Here is a 19,272-nt window from a genome sequence, read left to right as displayed (position 1 = left end):
ATTTTAATTTTAATTTAAATTACATAAAAATCTGTCTAAAAGTGCTAAAAATTATTATTTTTATTCTTTTTTAATTATTAATAATTAAATTTAATTCTATTGTTAATTCTAAAATATTTATATTTACAAATTTTGAGATAATTTTAATTTTGGCATTAGGTTGATTAATAAACTTTTACTATGGTACATATTATTTATATTTTGTTTATTCTTAAAATTTTAGATTTTCATTAAATTTATTTTCAGCTTTTGAATGTTTGCGATCCAATTTTCAATTCTAAAATTCAATTGGATGGCAGCTGTATATCACATGAAGATTATTCTGTGGAAAATCTTATTTCTTCAGATATTCAATTACAAAAAAAAGGATTCCTTTGTGAAACTTTCATAAGGCCTCCAGTTAGCTTAACCATTACATTTCCTTATACTTTTGATATTAAATCCGTAATAATTAACACAAGAGTTGGGGGACAAAAATCTACTGGAATTCAATTAATGTCTAATCGTAAAGACAGTTTACTAAGTATTTGTTCAAAAATTACTGATAAAGATCTTTTAGTATTTCATGATATCAAAACTGATCTTAGTTCTTATGGAAATAATTGTGATTTTTGCTGCTTTAATATATCAGCTAGTAGACTCCTCAGATCTACCAAAAAGTTAACTTTACGTATTTTTAAAACAGCCAATTCTATTCCAGCTATTGGTAAACTTGAAATTTGGGGTATTTTTTCAACTTCTGTGCCAACAAATATTAAACAAGAATTAATAAAAAAATGGGAAACTTGTAAAATTATCCAAACTCCTAACAAATTATTAACTCAAAGTAATCTTGTACTCTCATGTAGATCAGAAAAAAATGTTGAACATTTTTCAATACCTGAAGATTTTCTGGACTCAATTACTTATGAAGTAATGATGTATCCAATGGTGTTGCCTTCAGGAAAGTATGTTGACCAATCTACAATAGATAAGTGCATACAAAATGATATAATGTTTGGACGGAAACCTAGTGACCCATTTACTGGAATACCATTTTCAGACATACTTAAGCCTAAACCTGTACCAGAACTAAAAGGACGAATGGATGCTTTTATACTAAAACACTCGGACGAGGAAATTATTAAAAGTCTTCCACGAATTTTGGGTAAACATAGTATTAATTTTTATACTGAGAGGTGTACAAAATTTCCTAAAGTTCAATGTAGTAAATGTCATAATGAAGAATATCTGTATCATTTATTATGTCAGCATATTTTATGTAAAAATTGTTTACAAGAAAAAATTGAATGCAATGTGTGTTGCAAAATATTTGATAAAAGTCAAATAAAAAAGTACAATTTTCAGCCATAGATATATAATGATAATTCATGGTATTTAATAATTAAAAATGAATGCTTTACAAATGAATTATATTAACTTAGTGGAATGTTCTCTGAAAAAATTGTTTGAATATTTTATCATGTAAGAGGGTGACATGATTTCAACTTCACTAATTATATGACAGTTCAAGGATTCATTAAGAAAATACTAAGATTATGACTTTATCATATAGTTTTTCAACAGAAATATTTTAAAAAGTAGATAAAACATTTGTAAAATACACATTTTTCACGGGGGTAATAAATTAACGACCCGTTAAAATATATGAGAAATTTTATTAATATAAATAAAAATTTAATTTATTGCTCTACCTTAAAGATTATGTATTTTATAATTATAAAAGTAAAAAATATTTTTTTATCATGTATGTGTTGATTACTTTAGATAAACTATTTAACAATAATAAAAGTACATACACTTTTGAGTGAATTTATGTCATGAAAAATGTTTTGTTGTATACAATTTTTTTATTTAATATCAATTTTAGAATCTTATTTAAGGAATTGACAATTTATTTTACTTTTTAGATTATATGTTAAGCGAAAGCTATACGTTTTACTATGATGTTTTTATTTTTTTATTAAAACTTTTTTTTTTTGTCAGATTTACTAACATAATCTGAGTGGATATTGTTGTATTATCCCCTATTACAAAAATAATTATACAGCAAGGATACAATTTTTTTTGTTCTAAGAGGGAAATGCAAATTTTTCTTGTGCAATTCCTTCACCTACAAGTGCAAAACCATAATTACGACACTGGTCTGTTATTGTAAATCTTACTGTAAAAAAATTTTCAATTATCATTTCATCAAAAGATTTGAAATATTTAAAATTAAAAAATATTAAAAATATTTAACTGTTAGTACTTATCAGGGTTGTTACATTTTAAACACCAAAAATTTCAAAATTTAAATAAGTCTTATTTAAAATGGTTTAAACTGCTTATTTTTGGTTTAAACAGGTCTTTTTTAAAAAAATTTTTTTTTATCAATCCTTATATTTTTGTTTAGTAGGAAACATTGCCCTCAAAAATTTAAAAACTATTATAAATTTGATTCGTTAACAAAAAAATATAAAAAAATTACTCTTACAATCCCAGCTGATTTGAGCTTTTTTTTATATAATTTTAATATAACGTTCTGAAGAATAAGTATTGTAAGTCAAACTTTTTATTGTAAAAACTAGAACACTATATATACAATAATATGCGAGATGGTTACAGTGGTGTAGCCAGAATTATTGCTTAGATGATGAGGACGTTTTCTTTTGATTCTTGATTTATCACATATTACTTGTCTTATTAATGTCAAAATATTATACTGTTAATCGTAATAATTAGCCAAAAAGAAGACCATTAGTTACTCCACTGTCACTTACATAATTTAATTAAATAAAAATAAAAAATTAACTTTTAAGATAGAAACATACTTTTTTGTAAAAATTATCAATTTTTATATCATAAAATATGTTCTTTTTAATTTTTTATACTAAGAAGTGCTCTTATAGTATGGTCTATTTAAAAATCTTGATTTCCTTTTAGTTTAAATGTAACCCAAACTTCAACTAATTTTCATGCAACTTTCTTGATGTATATTTGCATCAAAACGTTTTATAATATTGATTTAAATGATTAAAGTTTAATCATAAACAACATAACGGTCTACAATTTAATTTTGAATTAAATTCCACAGTTTCAAGCATATATGTCATCTATTATATACTTAAATGCACATAATTATAAAGAAAAAAAAAGTAAGAGATATTGTTGTTTATAGATATTTTAAACAAATACACATATCTGTCTTCTTTATTTCTTAATTAATAATACAGTATATTTTGATAAATAATATTTATTCAATAATAACATAAATCTATATTTTAAGAAAGATAATTTATTATAATAAAATCATCTTATGGCACAATAGCCTGATATACATCAAATTCGGTTGTATTCAATAAAACTTTTTGGTAGACAATAGTCAACTACAAACAAAACTAGCATTAAAATTTTAATTCAAAATATTTGAGTGTATTAATATTAATAAATATACATTTATTTAATACCTATTTTTATTTACTACAAATGTCTAAGATATAACAAAAAAACAAACACGACTATTTTGACGTTGAGATTCGATCAACAAAAAAATGTAATTAAAGCCCTTAAAAATCATCTGTTTTAAGGTTCTTAAGTACTTATAAAAATCTTAAAAAAAAACTTATTTTTAATAAATATCAATATTTATACACGCCATTTCAAGTTCATAAATATATTTATAAATATAGATTAATAAATTTATCTATTACTAACAAAATAAATTTTGTAAATTATTTTATCTTATTCTTTAATATTTCATAACAAAAACAAACATATTATTTAAACTAATGTAGAACAAACTGGCATGGGTCGGTTTTGGCACCTGGCATGGTATAAATATATTATACTTTTATTTTATTTAATACTGAACACTTCCGTCTAAATAATTTTTAATAAAACATTTATTGCACGCTACATTAAATAGATCTTATAAATATTAATAATATCAATAAAAAATGTTTTCTTCATTATATTGTATTCAATTCTAACTAGATGAACTTGATAAGTAGAGTGATAAAAAAAGTTTGTTCAACATAATATACTATTAATTGTCGTACACTTGCATTATTAAATCATAACACAATTTTGAAATATAAATAAAAATGCTAAGACTAGTGACAAAGTAAACATATAACATACCTATGTCAACTGAATGCAGAAATTATTAATAATTATTTAATAATTATTTCAAAGGCAAATGACTCAACGAAAAAAATATCCATTTACTATTTAGTCTTTAAACTGAAGTATTTCTCAACAATATTAAATACTATAATAATAATAAAAATAATAATATAAATAAAAACAAATATTATTATACGAAAATTATTAGACAGACAGAATAAATGGTTAGAAAATAATTCTATGTGCAACATTGCGATTTTATTTTAAAGTGTATATGAGTGCAGAATGATATTTGTTTAGTTGTTAATTATAGTTCCGTCCGGCAATCGTCGCACTTCGGCTGCAGGCTGCATTTTGTGGTGTTAAAATAAAGGTCCAGTATGTTAGATCTCCGCAAGCCTTTTTGAGGTTAAATAAAAAATAAAAATAAAACATGTTAGTACTGAAATATTTTTATTTAAATAGCAGCTATAGTATTATGTTCTATTATTGTATTAGTATAAGTACGCTGGTGTCAAACATAAAAATTGTTTTTGCCATGTATAGTTTCTGACATTTTATTAGTGTGTAATTTTACTACCATGAGTGTAAAAAGCGTTAAGTGAGTAAAATAAATAATAAAAGAATTTTGCTTGCGCACAAGATATTTATTACTAATAATAGTTGTATGCAATTATACTAGTGCAAACTCAAGAAATACACATTAAAATATATTACTGCATCTTTGATACACAACTACCTTCACCAAAAATTTAGACATTATAATATAGTAATTTATCTGCAATAAAACTGTTAAATACAATATTAGAACACAATACATGAAATTATACTTAAATTAGGTTATATCTACAAAAACTAAACATTTTAAGTAGCACCTAAACCTGAATCATTGATTAAAGAAAAATTATTTTATCAAAGTCTGCGTTTATTATATTATAGTATGAATAATTTGTAAAAAAGTTAATGCTCAAAATAAGGAAGATATGTGACATTGGCATGTGTGTATGTATTATTTACAGTCAATAATATATACCCACATACACAGAAATACATACATAAATTACACAAGTAATAATAAAAATATCACAACCAAGAGAAAATTAAACAAGAAATAAATTTTTAAACGAGGTAATTGAAATAGTGAGAAATTCATGGACTGAAACTCGAGTAAACACTTAAATGCCCCCATTGATCTATAACCTAAATAAAAAAACTAATAGCAACTGACCTTAAGAATTCAAAGAATTTTTTAAAATTTTGTATATAATTTTTTAATTGACAATCGAAGTGCCAACCCTCTGATATGGATGATCCCTGATCTGAGTCAAATGCCTTCTTTGTTTAGCGACCTGAGCCGCTGCCGCAACTGCGGCTGCTGCACCTGCTATAAACACATTATTTTTGTTTATTGAAAAAGTCAAAAATGTAGAATAATAATATTAAGAAATCCAGGTTCCATTTACAGCAATTGACACACCATACAATGCATACAAATTAAAAACAATAAACATAATTATAATGATATAAATACATAAATATTTATACATAGAATATATCTATAACCATTTATAAACATAGATGTGTACTAAATAATCACAAAATTTAACATAAATAAAAATAATCAGCCTGTGTCAGGTTTTTTAATGACTTTTAAAGTAACAGTACAATATAATATAAAAACAATAAAATTAATTCTTAAAAACTGATTTGTCATGGTATTTCATTCTTATAACAATAAGGAACTTTAGGTGTCATAAGTGTATGTCCTTCTTAATAAGTAAAACAACCTAAATGGTGTTTTTGTGGTCCCTCAAGTAATGTGTTAATATTGATCCTTAAAGGTGTAATTTTTTATAATAGTTAGAAATGTATTATTTATGTTAGAGTCACACTTATTTTCTATTTTGCTATAAATTCAAAAATATGTAGTTCATCGGTTAGTTGACGATATTTAAGAATAAAAATGATGCACATTACATGGAATAAAGTTAATTTACTAAATAAGTAAAAGTGGTCATTAACACTATTAGAATAGTTTCAACGGTTAATTTCTTTGCATTAGCAAGTACTTGAGGAGTGTTACTAAGTGAAAAAAATTTAATTATTATATTAAAATTTATTAGTACACACCTAGTTTTATATGAAAAATTTATTTAGTTGAGTTAGACAAACATCTACCTAAACGCAAAAGAACAGAGGTAAAGAAGGGATACAACTTAACTTAATAAAGATATAAACTAAGAATTAACTTAAAAGTATATATAAAAATATTAAAGCTATATAATAAAATTGATTTAAAAGCGCGCAAAAAGAATGAAGTAAAAAACAAAACAAAAAATAAATAATTGTAATAATAAATAATAAGGAATACCAAAATAAAATAAATTCCTAAGATTATACAAATAATAAATAAGATAGCACCTCACAAAAAAATAAAAAGGGTTGGATGGCCAAATATTAAGAATGATAGGCTAACGTTGATTTGGCCAGTGGCGGTAGGTGAGCCCTTGTAGTTCTGGAACCATTAGCATGTATCTGGTCGAACATTCTTTTAATATAATCATAAAAATAAATTAAAATTAAAAAAAATACCTCATGAACATAATTCTTTAAGTAAAAAAAACAACAAATGATTACTGATATTTTTTCTTCTAAATATTGTTTGAAAGTTAATATATTTTTTCAGTCTTATTAAGAAAAAAATAATTATTTGTTCAGTGGTATTCTGATTGAGGATTTTTATTAATTATAATTTTGAATACTGTCCTGAATAATGAACCTCAGTCTCTCAAGTGCATTCAACCTTTATTTATCTTAATTGTTATTATTATTTTTTGTTAACAAACAAACAATAACGCACCGGAGTGATCGGTAGGAGTATATTCTGTAATCAGTGGAGAGCCTGCTAACGCATAGTTTGCATAATCAGCATAGGGAGTATAGATAAGACCAGCAGCAGCAGCAGCTGCTGCTGCATGATGATGATGGTCAGCAGGAGATAAAAGTTGAGGTGCACCTGGATTTCCAGCAGTAGTTGTTATGGCAGTAGGTATACGGGGAGATAATATAAGAGGTGCAGCTAATGGAGTAGCTGCTTGAGGACGTAGAGTAGTTGCTAAACCACCCATTCCATGAGGCGACAATAATCGCTGTGTTTCAGCTGCTGCTGCAACAGCCATTCTTCGCCATTCCTCATCACAAGCTAAAAATAAAAATCAAGCATTATTTAATAAAAAACAAAAAGTAGTTTTCAAATTTAATATTTACCAGCTGCAGCTAAAGCTTTGGCGTTTGAATCTCTGTATGTTCCATTAATTATGGCAAGTTCCATGAGTTGTCGTTTTTTCAATTCATCTTCACCATCAGCCTAAAACACAATAAAAACGTTTTAAGGCAAATTTATTTAAATATTGAACAAACAGATTAATGAACTTACTGGTATCAATAGCCTTTTAACTTCATCAATAGCTCTTTTTAATTTGAGCTTAGCGCGATTTTCAGTATCTTCAACAGAAATTAAAACATGCAGCTCTTCACTGAGATGTTCCCAGTTGGGTTTACCTCGATTTTGTTCCTCCTTAAAGAAAAAATTCAATTTAAATAAATGCAACAAACATAACAATCAATTATTTTCTTACTAATAGTGAGTACTTACAGCTCTGTTACAAAATAGCCCAATTGTTAGCAATTAAAAAAAATTGTTTTATACAAAAAATAATAAGTTTAATTTAACTATTTAACAGTGGATGTTAATTATTTAACCGTTGAATACCTTTTTTTTGTCGCGCATGGAACCTTTTCCACGAACCATGATTTTGCATCCTGTTTCTAACTCGAGCTGTTTAGCGGTCATACCACGCGGTCCCAAAATTCTTCCCACAAAATTGAACTAAAAAATATAAAAATTTATTTAAAAAATTGCTATGAACATATTACACTCTCAATTGAATAACAAAAACGAATTCGCCATAATAATATATTATCAAAATCATCGCGCACACGAGGTTTGAATTTGGTAATTAACCTTTATTTAAAAATCTCTTGTTTTTATTACACACATTTTGTAAAACGACATTTATTACAATTGATTTCAGTTTATAAGAGAAACACAAATATATTCGAGTCCGTGTAATATAAGCTTTCCATATCGCTGATAAAACTAATCATTTCAACAATACCCGACATTCTCGAGTGATCATTATATATATATATATGTATGTATTATATAAAGTAAAGAAAATATTTTTGAGTTTTATTTTACAATTTGAATTATAAACAAAATGCTCAGCACGTGCGAACACCACTTATATATTATACATATATATTTTAAATGGACGTGTATTAGTAATTTTTTTACAAAATTTAAACAAATCATCATATGATTATACTGATAATCATATTTACAGGTTATTTTTCGTCAAGATAATTAGAAAAAATTAATAATTATATTCTGAAATGACTATTTTCCAATAAAAGGTTTGTAAACTAAAAAAAGTTCACCTGTCAAAATTTGTTTGAATATTTTATATAAAATGTTTAAAAATAATGTTGATTAAATTTTAATTATTAAAAGAACTATATACAAAGAAATATTATATAAATATATATATAAAAATAAGAGTAACTGAATAATCATTCTATAAAAACAAGGCTGTTTGGTTGGTCACCAAAAAAAAAAACAAACACCTAAATAGCTTTTTTTTTTTTAGCGACGACCTACTTGTCTCATCGAGTTCAAATTTTAATTAGTATAATCATAATAATTCACAATAACGAGCAAAAGCAGCAAGAAATAAATCATAACAGCTGCACATAACAGGCTAATAGCGACAGAGTTAATGAATGGTCGACTATTAAGTTGGTCCAAGTAAAACGCCCAACCAAGAACAACAGTAAACACGACGATTCCAGAAAAGGATTAATCGCAGTCACTCTTACACTCACGAGTCATGCATGCGGTCTGTCATATATTAATAACAACATGCAAATTAAGAACGAACACAGATTCTGTCGCCATATGCGATGAATGTTTATGCGTTTTATATGAAATATTCGTCTCATTACGGAAAAAGGCGGTGAAAAAATGAAATGATAACAAAAGATGAAAAAAACGGCACCGATTGCGCGTTGTAAATACATCGGTGAGCAAAGGAAACGGTAGAGAGTGCGAGGGCGCCGCCATTTGCCATAGCCGGTTGGCCATATTCAGCGTTGTCACGATCCTAAAAAAGAACCCGCGCAACCATATGGTCTATCCTCCGGTGGCCGCCGCTGTCGCGTTTTCTCTGGCACGTTCTTTAACATTTCTGTACAATATTCATATGTGGGGACAGCGATGATTTTTTACACGACCAAAATAATATTCGTTATTATAAAACATGATATACAAATGTGTATTTGATAGCACTGTCAGTGGTATGGAAATCTAATAGCGTGGGATCTCTGGTTTTGGAAACGCCATCGCACATTCTGTCGACGATATTTTCTAGAGCGACAATTTCGTAAAATATAATCGGCACCTCTCTCTTTCTTCCTTAATTAATAACACTTTTTTTCCTGACTATATTCGTGCACGTAACAGCTACGATTGGTCACCTCACCCGTGTGGGTAATCATTAAAAATGGTAGATTTCGATTAGTATGAAAAAAAGTTGTATCCCCTAGTGTCCATTAATGGGCATACACGGTCGTCCGGATGCGTAAACGACTTCTTTTGCCACACCGATAAGACCATCCCATTCAATTACAATTATACAGACTGCGTTACTGTTATTTTACGTTAGACTTTCGATTAAACAGCAATAATTTTTAATTTACCCAAAAGTCAAACACATTTATGGACTGTTAAAATGCTTTGTTAGTTGTTTTCATCTCGTTACAATAAATCAACAAGAGGAGGAAAAGCGCCAAATGATTAAATCATTTAAGAAATATTTCATCAAACTCCGCCATAGTCGATAAATTGGCACATACGGGTATGACTCACATCAACAACTCTGCGGATTTAACAACAACGTAACCTTCAAAGATGTCAGAATAAAAATTTATCAACGCTTTTTTGCCGACGATTAACAACCAAAAAAATGTCATCTCTATTTCGCCTTAAACAACTGAGACTCATAAACGATTTCTATCATGAATATGTATTGCGAGTACTCGAAGAAGAGCCGTGTCGTTAAATAAGCACTAAAACCATGGGACAAATTCACATTGACAAAATAAAAGTACCATTGTTCGAGTAAAAAAGTTAAGTGGTCGTGAGGCAACCATTAATTTATATCAATAAACTATTACGCTTTACGAACGAGAAACCGTTTCAGTATTGAATGAGCAAATAGTGGAGGGGGGCAAAATTTATAGGCTTCGACATTTCGTCATATACATGGAAATAATATTTCTCCAAGGACAATATTTTCAAAATGAAGTGTAAACAAATAATTCTCGACATTTCGTTTAAGCCCTAAAAATGTAAGGCCAACTCCTCGAACAACATCGCTCTTCCAGATTTGTACACAAACACACACATGTTTAAGGGCCTTACGATTCGGTTAACAGGTACCGACGAGGGGTAGTTCAGTAACTATTAACGACTTGCTGGGGGGGATAAGGGTCTGCATCGTTGATCGTCGACAGGAAATACACACATGCGGTGTACATGCATTACGTGTATGTGTGCGTACGAGAGGATCGCTGTGGAACGGCATGTGTGTTAAATTAAACTCACACGCGGAGAACGAAAATTATTATGTTTCCTTAGCCAAGGTCTCAACACTTAACAGATACACGAGAAGGCATTCAAAAAAAGCCAGAAAACCAATACGGTCAGCACAACGTCCTCCTCATGCGATATTGCATACGCAACGGTATCTCAGTAGCAATACTCGTTCGACGACAAGGTTGCTGCTGGTTTTAATAGTGTTACACACGTTTGAACAATGTCCACTATAATGGCACGGTATCCTAGTGCGCGCGACAGTTGATCCCTCCGTTTAAAATGTTTACGTGACATGCACCACATTTAAATGCGCTACGCCCAAAACCAAACTACACGATATTTACTGTAGCGCACCCGAAAGTGTTGGATCGGATCCACGAGGGACATGCGATACTCGCAGAGAAGGAAACACGGCATTTGGCACGACCGCGGGACGTGTGGGAGGCAGCGGGACAAGTTTTTTCTATTTTTAACGCGTGTCATTCATTTCCTCACACGACCGTACGTATTACTGTATGAAACGGATTATTTTTAAAAACGTCTTTCGGATGCGACTTACCTCTGGATGATCCTTAACCGGCACGAACACTTTTTCGGTAATGGTAACAGGCGTGCCATCCGGTTCCGGTAATACCAGTGGTTCTTTTTTGACGCCGTTCACTTCGAACAGGCTGGCTCGGACTTTGGTAATTTCTGAAAAAAATATTTTGATAAATTGTTATTTAAAAATATCTGTGTAAATTAATAAATTCGAAAGACTTTTCTTTCAAAAAACAACAATATGCGCACAAAAAGTGTCATCGTCGTCGGACGATTATCTAGACACGACGCCTTTTACTCGTCACCGAAAAACACATGGTCAGTGTAAACGATTTTTGAGCGGTAAATGACAAAGCTCCAACTAATTGTGCAGTCGTCGTTACTTATTAAATAAATATGACTAATTCGAAATTTTGAAACAATCGAAAAAAACGTTTCATTCCGTTCCATAAAAGGCGAAATTTCGTCTCAAAACGACGTTATTCCTGTAGTACATATCGAATTATTTACTAGCCGACGTTTCCAGCATAAATGCTCTGGCCCGCATGCAAAGGATTCACAATAGTCGAATGACCTAATCGCCAACCGGTAAATATTGGTCACATCAAATTGATGGCACTCGTAATTGTTTTTTAATAATAAAACTTCTTTCGAAACCGATACGACCGAGGCGTGGAGAATTTAGTTTGGGCGTAGAGAGAGGGTACACTCTAGTGGGCGTATTGAGAAGAGCAACGGCGGCGGCGACGCTGATGCGCCACCGACCGTAACGCAACCGCCGCTCCTCTTTCTCCTCCACGTGTAAGCGACAAAACGCCGCTATAATAATCCTCGAATCACACAAAGGCTCGACTTCCTTTCCGTACGCATTACCCATACACGGGTGCGGTCCCACGCACAAATATAACATTATTATTAATACTACACATCATTACACTGCTGTAATGCAATATCGAATTGTTTTAGTCGAAACAACAACGACTTGGTTAGAGGCCACAGATTGACGGACTACAAGCACACCCACGTGCTCAATGGCATCAAAATTGTAAATCGAGTTTGACTTTTTCAAACAACAGTGCGCGTCTAGTCGACGACGTGCTTTATTATCGCGGCGATGGCAATAGCAGAACAGCACTCGGGGAGATTCCATCACTGAAAGAATTGATTTTACAAACCGGTTTCACCGTAACCCGGACGGTGCGCGAGAGGGGCGAGACGCGTCCAAGGTCCTTTCTTATAAAACCCTTTTTTTCTTAAAAATAAACAATAACAGGAGAAAATCAAAACGCCCGCGGGGACGACGAGTACAAACGAGTTATTTTTGAAAAATAACTTCGGCGGAGTCTATATGTAACTCTTTAATAAACAGAATCCACACGAAACCAGACAACCTACAAAACCAACACGAATGCATTGTTTTTCCACCTCTAGCAATAGTAGTCGGCTTGACGACGACGCTCGTGTCAGATGAGTCGCATATTTCACATTAGTAGATTCGCGTTAGTTTTTTAAAGGTTTAATCGTTGACTTTAGCAGTTATTTCGGTACCGCCGCGATAAATGATATCGTCGTAATTCATAGTATAATTTTTGATGCATCGACACTGTTTAATCATATTTTCATTTGTGCAGAAAATCTACTGCAGAAAGAAGAGGTCAACAACGGTAATTTCTTCAAACTAGAGGGGACATCGGATCAGACAACTATTACCGGTAAAACAATACGCGCAGACGACAGTAACCAACAAGTCATATATTATTTTAGTCGGAATGACACGAGATCTTCTATTATATTACATGTAGTACGATATACATACGTACACCGTACTCTGTACGGTTCACCACATCGTTCTCTTCGGTGTGTCTGCAATAACCAATTCGAGCGTAACTCCTATCAGTCATCGCTTATTAGCGATACTACTAGCCCGTCGAGAAAATTGGCCGACACGAATTACCTAATTACGAGATAATGTGAAATTGATTCGACGACTACACGCATTGTCCCGCACGCATCGGCGACGAACATCAACCCTCATCCCTTAATCGATCTTCATAAGAGCATAATTTCTACAAATTCCGTATGCGGGCGGCAATAACGTTTGATGGCTGCACAAATAATTGTTATCTTTGGTCGGGGCGAGCAATATTTACTCGAGTAAAAAATAAATCTACAAACCATAGCGTTAATCCTTTGAAGGGGAGCGAAAAAACACGCGCTTATTGCAGACGCCAGGTCCAAGAATAGACCCGATGCACTTGGCATCTGCTTCGTGACGGCCATTTTGACTTCTTTCTATATTTGTACACCACGTAGCTATACACAATTTCTCCCGTTCCTTCAAACTGAAGATTGTTTTTATTTCTGTGTTACGAAACTAACCCATAGATAGAATATAATGTAAAAATAATTCGAGTAACATAAGACGTGGAAGTCCTCTGACACGGGATACAGTCCACGATCTTAATACGATTATGAATATTACTATTTTTACACAACCTTGTGCCGTTCGAAAAACGATTGTCGTCAGGGCCAGAGTTTTTACAAATCCATTTTCCACCCGCCGCCAATTGTCACGTGAAACAACGTCCATTAAAAAATATTGAGGCCGACGCCTGTTGGTGGGGACTCTAAAGACGACGTTTGTCTCCCGAAACCACATGACCCGACGATTAATTAACTATTACGATACTGTTAGCTGGCCGCTATTGACAAATTGCACGAACAAAATATAGTTGTAGTAATTTATTAGACACGAGTGAGAACAAATATGTCGGACACAAAAATAGTACCTAATAATAAAATACCAACCAAATATATATATATATATATATTATTTTAACACTACGTCAGTTTTTTAAATAATTTTTTTTTTTTTTTATATATAATTTGGACTATAACTCAATTAATTATTGTTTATATGTCAACTTAATTACATCATTCCAGTTTTTCCAACACAAAGGATAAAGTCTCTAGTGTTTTCGTTGTAAAGTAAACAGGAACTAGTAAATAAAATTCTCATTTGCCAAAATATCGAGTAGTTTTCGCTATAATAACAAAACGCAAATTTCAACTCTAAGATAAAATATATGTTGGACACACATAATATCCGAGTTTTGTTTCTCGTCGTTAGTTAAAAAAAAGAGGGAGAACTATAGACCCGATACAACGTATTCCGGTTTTGTAGAGGCGATTTCCAATGGCGACAACAACGGCCTGCCACTACAATACGTTTTTCATAAACTCTAAACGACCAGCCCCTTATTAGGCATGAGAGTCACGATATTAAGCCCAGACGAGTTTATCCTAAGTAAAATAATCATATACCCGTAAAACCCATTACAATCCAACATTTTCAAATAAATAAATAATATCAGTACTTCGCTTGAACTTATACGCATAACTTGCAAATACAACAGAAAAAAGACGGACATCGTCATGTCCAAAGAGATGATTAGTTAAAAATTTAGCAAATGTGAAAACTGGAGCCCCTTCAGTACTCCGTTTAACATATTCCCCTTCTCTTTTACAAACACACGAACAATGTGAAAGCATCAATGATCTGTCGGTGGCGGACGACAGGAACTTTCAAACCGCATCCATACATAGTAATACAGGTCAGTTAGACGGCGACCGCACTAACAACGATGGACGAATACATGCAGTTGCAATAACCATGTAATTTTTCACAGTAATATCATTTTGAATGTTTATGACAAACGGTCCTTAAGTAGAATCATAACTATTTAATGTAAAACAATATGAATTGACGTAACCAGCTGTTGTTATTAGTGTACCGGAGTATTCCGCTGCGGGTGCTAAACATTGACGACGACAAACAACAGTAATTAGAGTAGGGTTTAATTTCTCTGGTACATAACGGCCAAGGGCGAATGAATTACTTGCAATGGGCTAGCGGAAAAGAGGAGGATCGGATCGACGGTTTCCATGTAGGTCGGCGCCAAAGGGTTTAGGCATGTTAAGTATAACATCATAGTAAAATTATATCAACTATGGCAGGCGGCGCTTTCGCAACTTCCGACACCGCACACCTGTTGAGTTTGACACGATTGCACTCCTTGAGGTCAGTGCGATGACCCATAACGAAACGAACATCCATTAGTACACAGTTAACATACTGGGAGAAGGAAACCACGAGGAAAGTACCTGCTGCTACCCGTACAAGACATTTTCACAGAGATTTGGTCGAAATGAAAAAATATATATTATAAAATGTGGTAGTAAATGGTCATCAGGACAAATCGTTTTTTAACAGATGTAGTAGCCGCTTTCGCTCCATACACAACCGGCGAAAACACGAACAACCAGTATTGGTGTTTTGCTAATTACTTTTTAACTGCACTAAAAGTAACGCAAAATCAGTCAATAGATTTTCTCACAATATTTGCCGAGCCCAAAAAAAAAGACTTTTGACAGCAGAATAATTATCAAAAACATGTCATTAACAACGTTGTTTTAAGTATTAAATCTGAAATCGAATAAGGTCTTATGTAAGAAAAAATAAATACTACCACACAAGTTCAATACCAAAACACCTGAATATAAGTACACACACTAGTTAGACTTTACAATATTTTTTTTTAGTTATAAATGAAATAATATGAAACACGACGTATCATATACACGTGCTAACATTTTATCACTGTAAAGGGGATAAACTCTCTTTATTAATACAAGTACAAATAGTTTGCTTTTATATGACTAAAAATATGACACGGAGAATATTTTTCTACTTAGAATTAGGAANCTAAAAATATGACACGAAGAATATTTTTCTACTTAAAATTCGGATATGAAACAAATATTAACATTGATAATAATTTTTGTCGAGAAAATAATGATGAGTGTAAATGTTATACAATAACGATTAAATGCCGAAGGGTTTTAATTAATTGATATGCATTGGGATGCACTGAAACACAGCACTGAAGTATATAAAGAAAGAACAATTATGAGCGACTTTCTACATAAAAATAACAGTAAAAACTAACAAAGCAAATTAATCATGAAAATAATCGCCAATAACGAGACGTGATTCGACTAGAATTAGTTGGGCATATGATTAATAAACGCAACATTGTAAAAAATAAACGTCGAAAATTAAATAATAGAAGAAGTTAGGAAACAGGCCCATGAAAAAATTATTTTCCTTATCACGGTTTCCGCGTTTAGGTGCCGGCGTGGCAAAGGCGTTTTGGTTCCGCCCCATCGTATCATTGCATTGTAATGTAATATTATGCAAGACAATAGTAAACAACGGGCATTAACTTTGCAGTGATTAAAAAAATATTCCGTACTCGCTATTTTTATTTAACATATACTAATTTGTTACAACAATTTCAATATCTATAACATTATTGTATTTTATGCGGTCGTTTACTTCCTTATCGCCAGTACGTTTAGTTTTCTCACGGCTGATGATGCACAGGAAAAAAAGTTACGAATATACATTGACGACGGCCTAAGCCTATCGCTTTTTTTTTTTTTTTCTAATAAAAATGCACACATGACGCGAACGCCGGCGACGGTGACGACGAAGCGCAAGTCGCAGCCAACAAGGACAAACATGTTGATTAGATCATCGAAAATGATTGTTACTTTCAACAGTAAAATGTTACTTTAGACAAACTGCTTGTTTTATTATTTGTCTACGCAACAATTTTGAAGAAGCCGACCGTAAAAATAAAACAATAATAATACAACTAGTGTGTGTTAAAAAAAAAAAACACGCGCATTCCCGTCGGTTTTTTTTTATTTAACCGCAACAATGGTGATTACCAGTAAGCGTGGGGTGGGTGCGCCGACATCCACTTGTTGCGCAACACCGTACACATGTGTGCAGAAAACCCTACAGGGAATGACTCGAGAACGTTGGTATAAAGTCCAGGGGGATGGATTAAGGGACGGGCCAAGGCAACTATCTGACTGCGCCGACTCTGAGCGGGTTCTCGCGACGCCCAAGCCCTCCGCAATGAACCCTGCGCACAGGTGCACAGGCGGCGGCACCTGTAGAGCACGTGGGATGGCGGCGACGGTCACATTCCGGTCGTGAAACCAAACCCGTGAGCACATACACACTCGTTACAATCAAAATACTCAACTTGAACACAGTACATTTATACATAGTGTTAAATGGCAACGTCTTTGGCTCGGCCTTCAAACGCGCGCGCACTATACTTAAAACATTCAACATACTTCATATCATCGTCGACGACAAACCCTTTCCATAATCGGTTAACAACGAGTATTTGAAATGTTTAAATTTTCGTTTTTATAAAATTGAGAGTACACAAGATCGTCGACATAATTGATAATAACTAAACAAGTTAACGAGCACATACAGTGTGGGGAACGGGTTTTGACCAGCAACGGGCGCTACATCGCATGCACAATTACGAACGGTTGTGGAAATCCGACCTAGAAATGAGTTTAGGCGAAAACCGACTGAAATCAGCTGAGGATCGCCTTATCATGGACGCGCACGCGTCTAGTAATACAGTGATAAAATAAATACACTTAAATTCGTATTATTTACCACGAATTTAGGTTGAATGACATTTTAGATTTTACGTTGCTCCAAGACCAAAAAAACCGACAAAATCGACCATTAACAACAAACGAGTAATCGACAATAATTGATTTTTTCAAACAATACATAATTACTATTTTATTAACATCGTACCTTCGTCAATTAGCCTCTCCACGTGCATAAACATGTTGGGGAACGCCGCGATCTGCTTGCGATCTTTGAGCAACTGCGCCAAGTAGTCGGCGATGCTTTGCGTGTTCACCGCAGTCATTTCCGTCATTTTCATTAGTAAGCAGTCGCCTCTTCTGTAAGACAACAACTATGTTTGGTACCCACTTCGCGTTCAAAGACTACGTTGGAGCTTGAGCCGCACGTCCTTGCGAGTAATTTCTTTTGTTTACAATTAATACCGTAAAATTATAATACTGCAAGACTCGAGATTAACATTTTTGTTGGTATATATTCAAATTACGATTGTTAAATTCACAAATGAATATGCTGTAGACACGTACAAAATTAGCTAGTTGTTAAATGAAAAACTATTGTTATTACTAAAGTTAACACTGTTATCGGCCGAACAACGCGTCGCACTCGTTGACACCGTGTAAACGGTCGATCAGGACGACGAAAGGAAGCAGATTGTATGTTGGTTATTTTTTATTACATAAATTATTAACTAAAAAAATACTATGAATTTTTCTTATACGAACTGCGGACGCGTATTGGACTGCGCACACGATGACGAGTGCTCTTTTAAACTAACCTCGGCGCGGCTCGTAGGTCGGTAGACGTTTATCAGTGCGCGCATGCGTCAAAAAGTCACTACTGCCGCGACCAGCGCATCGGAGAAAAACAGAACCACCAGACAAGAATAGCCGCACTTGTTCGTATTTTATAATAATAAGAATAATAATATCGATAATAAATAATTAATAATAATATATTGTAATAAATTATTATTCTTTCGACGGACAATACAAACGCCATTTGTAATCTTGTGGGGCGGCTGCTATTGCTGGACTAAGTCGTAAGGGGAGGGGATACCGATTACGTCTTTCCTGTATATCTGTTCTAAAAGACAAAGACCAACAAAAACGCGAGGAAACCAAGCCCAAAGAAAATTGTATACGAGTTTAATCCACCGTGGATAAAATTAATAGGATGAGTCAATTGTAGTTATTATGAATATTGTACATACTCCGTACATGGGCATAAAACAGTTAACGGTGTTGGTGGTTTAATAAGCTGGACGCACATTGAATTGGACTAATTATTAATACCGCTCTAAAATTAAAAAAAAACCTAAATGATATGAGTTAAAAACATATTTCAGAATTGTTGATCGTTCAATTTCGATTCAAGA

General features: G+C 32.4%; 2 protein-coding genes across 5 annotated transcripts; one reads left to right on the top strand and one right to left on the bottom strand.

Moving 5' to 3' along the window:
• The first annotated feature begins 11 nt into the window (after positions 1-11).
• On the top strand, positions 12-1,944 carry LOC126900828 (RING finger protein 37). The gene is made up of 2 exons (XM_050676801.1): positions 12-183; positions 247-1,944. Exons 1-2 carry the CDS (start codon positions 181-183, stop codon positions 1,351-1,353), a joined length of 1,110 nt encoding a protein of 369 aa, XP_050532758.1. The 5' UTR covers positions 12-180; the 3' UTR covers positions 1,354-1,944.
• A 1,313-nt stretch (positions 1,945-3,257) lies between these two features.
• LOC126900829 (protein held out wings) lies at positions 3,258-18,674 on the bottom strand. Of its 4 annotated transcripts, none has more exons than XM_050676802.1 (8): positions 18,063-18,674; positions 11,382-11,515; positions 7,880-7,996; positions 7,544-7,684; positions 7,375-7,474; positions 6,968-7,309; positions 5,336-5,491; positions 3,258-4,506 (listed from the first exon to the last, which is right to left on the bottom strand). In XM_050676802.1, exons 1-7 carry the CDS (start codon positions 18,193-18,195, stop codon positions 5,379-5,381), a joined length of 1,080 nt encoding a protein of 359 aa, XP_050532759.1. In that variant the 5' UTR covers positions 18,196-18,674; the 3' UTR covers positions 3,258-4,506; positions 5,336-5,378. The 4 variants fall into 4 exon arrangements, with proteins under 4 accessions (XP_050532759.1, XP_050532760.1, XP_050532762.1 ...); XM_050676803.1 differs by having other exon boundaries at positions 5,336-5,488; XM_050676805.1 differs by having other exon boundaries at positions 3,258-6,655.
• Between the last annotated feature and the right edge of the window lie 598 nt (positions 18,675-19,272).

The sequence above is a fragment of the Daktulosphaira vitifoliae genome, unplaced genomic scaffold, assembly GCF_025091365.1.
Source record: "Daktulosphaira vitifoliae isolate Bord-2020 unplaced genomic scaffold, ASM2509136v1 Scaffold_3, whole genome shotgun sequence".
Lineage (NCBI taxonomy): Eukaryota > Metazoa > Arthropoda > Insecta > Hemiptera > Phylloxeridae > Daktulosphaira > Daktulosphaira vitifoliae.
The sequence above is the reverse complement of the archived record's forward strand: the minus strand, read 5'-3'. Positions and strand labels throughout refer to the sequence as shown.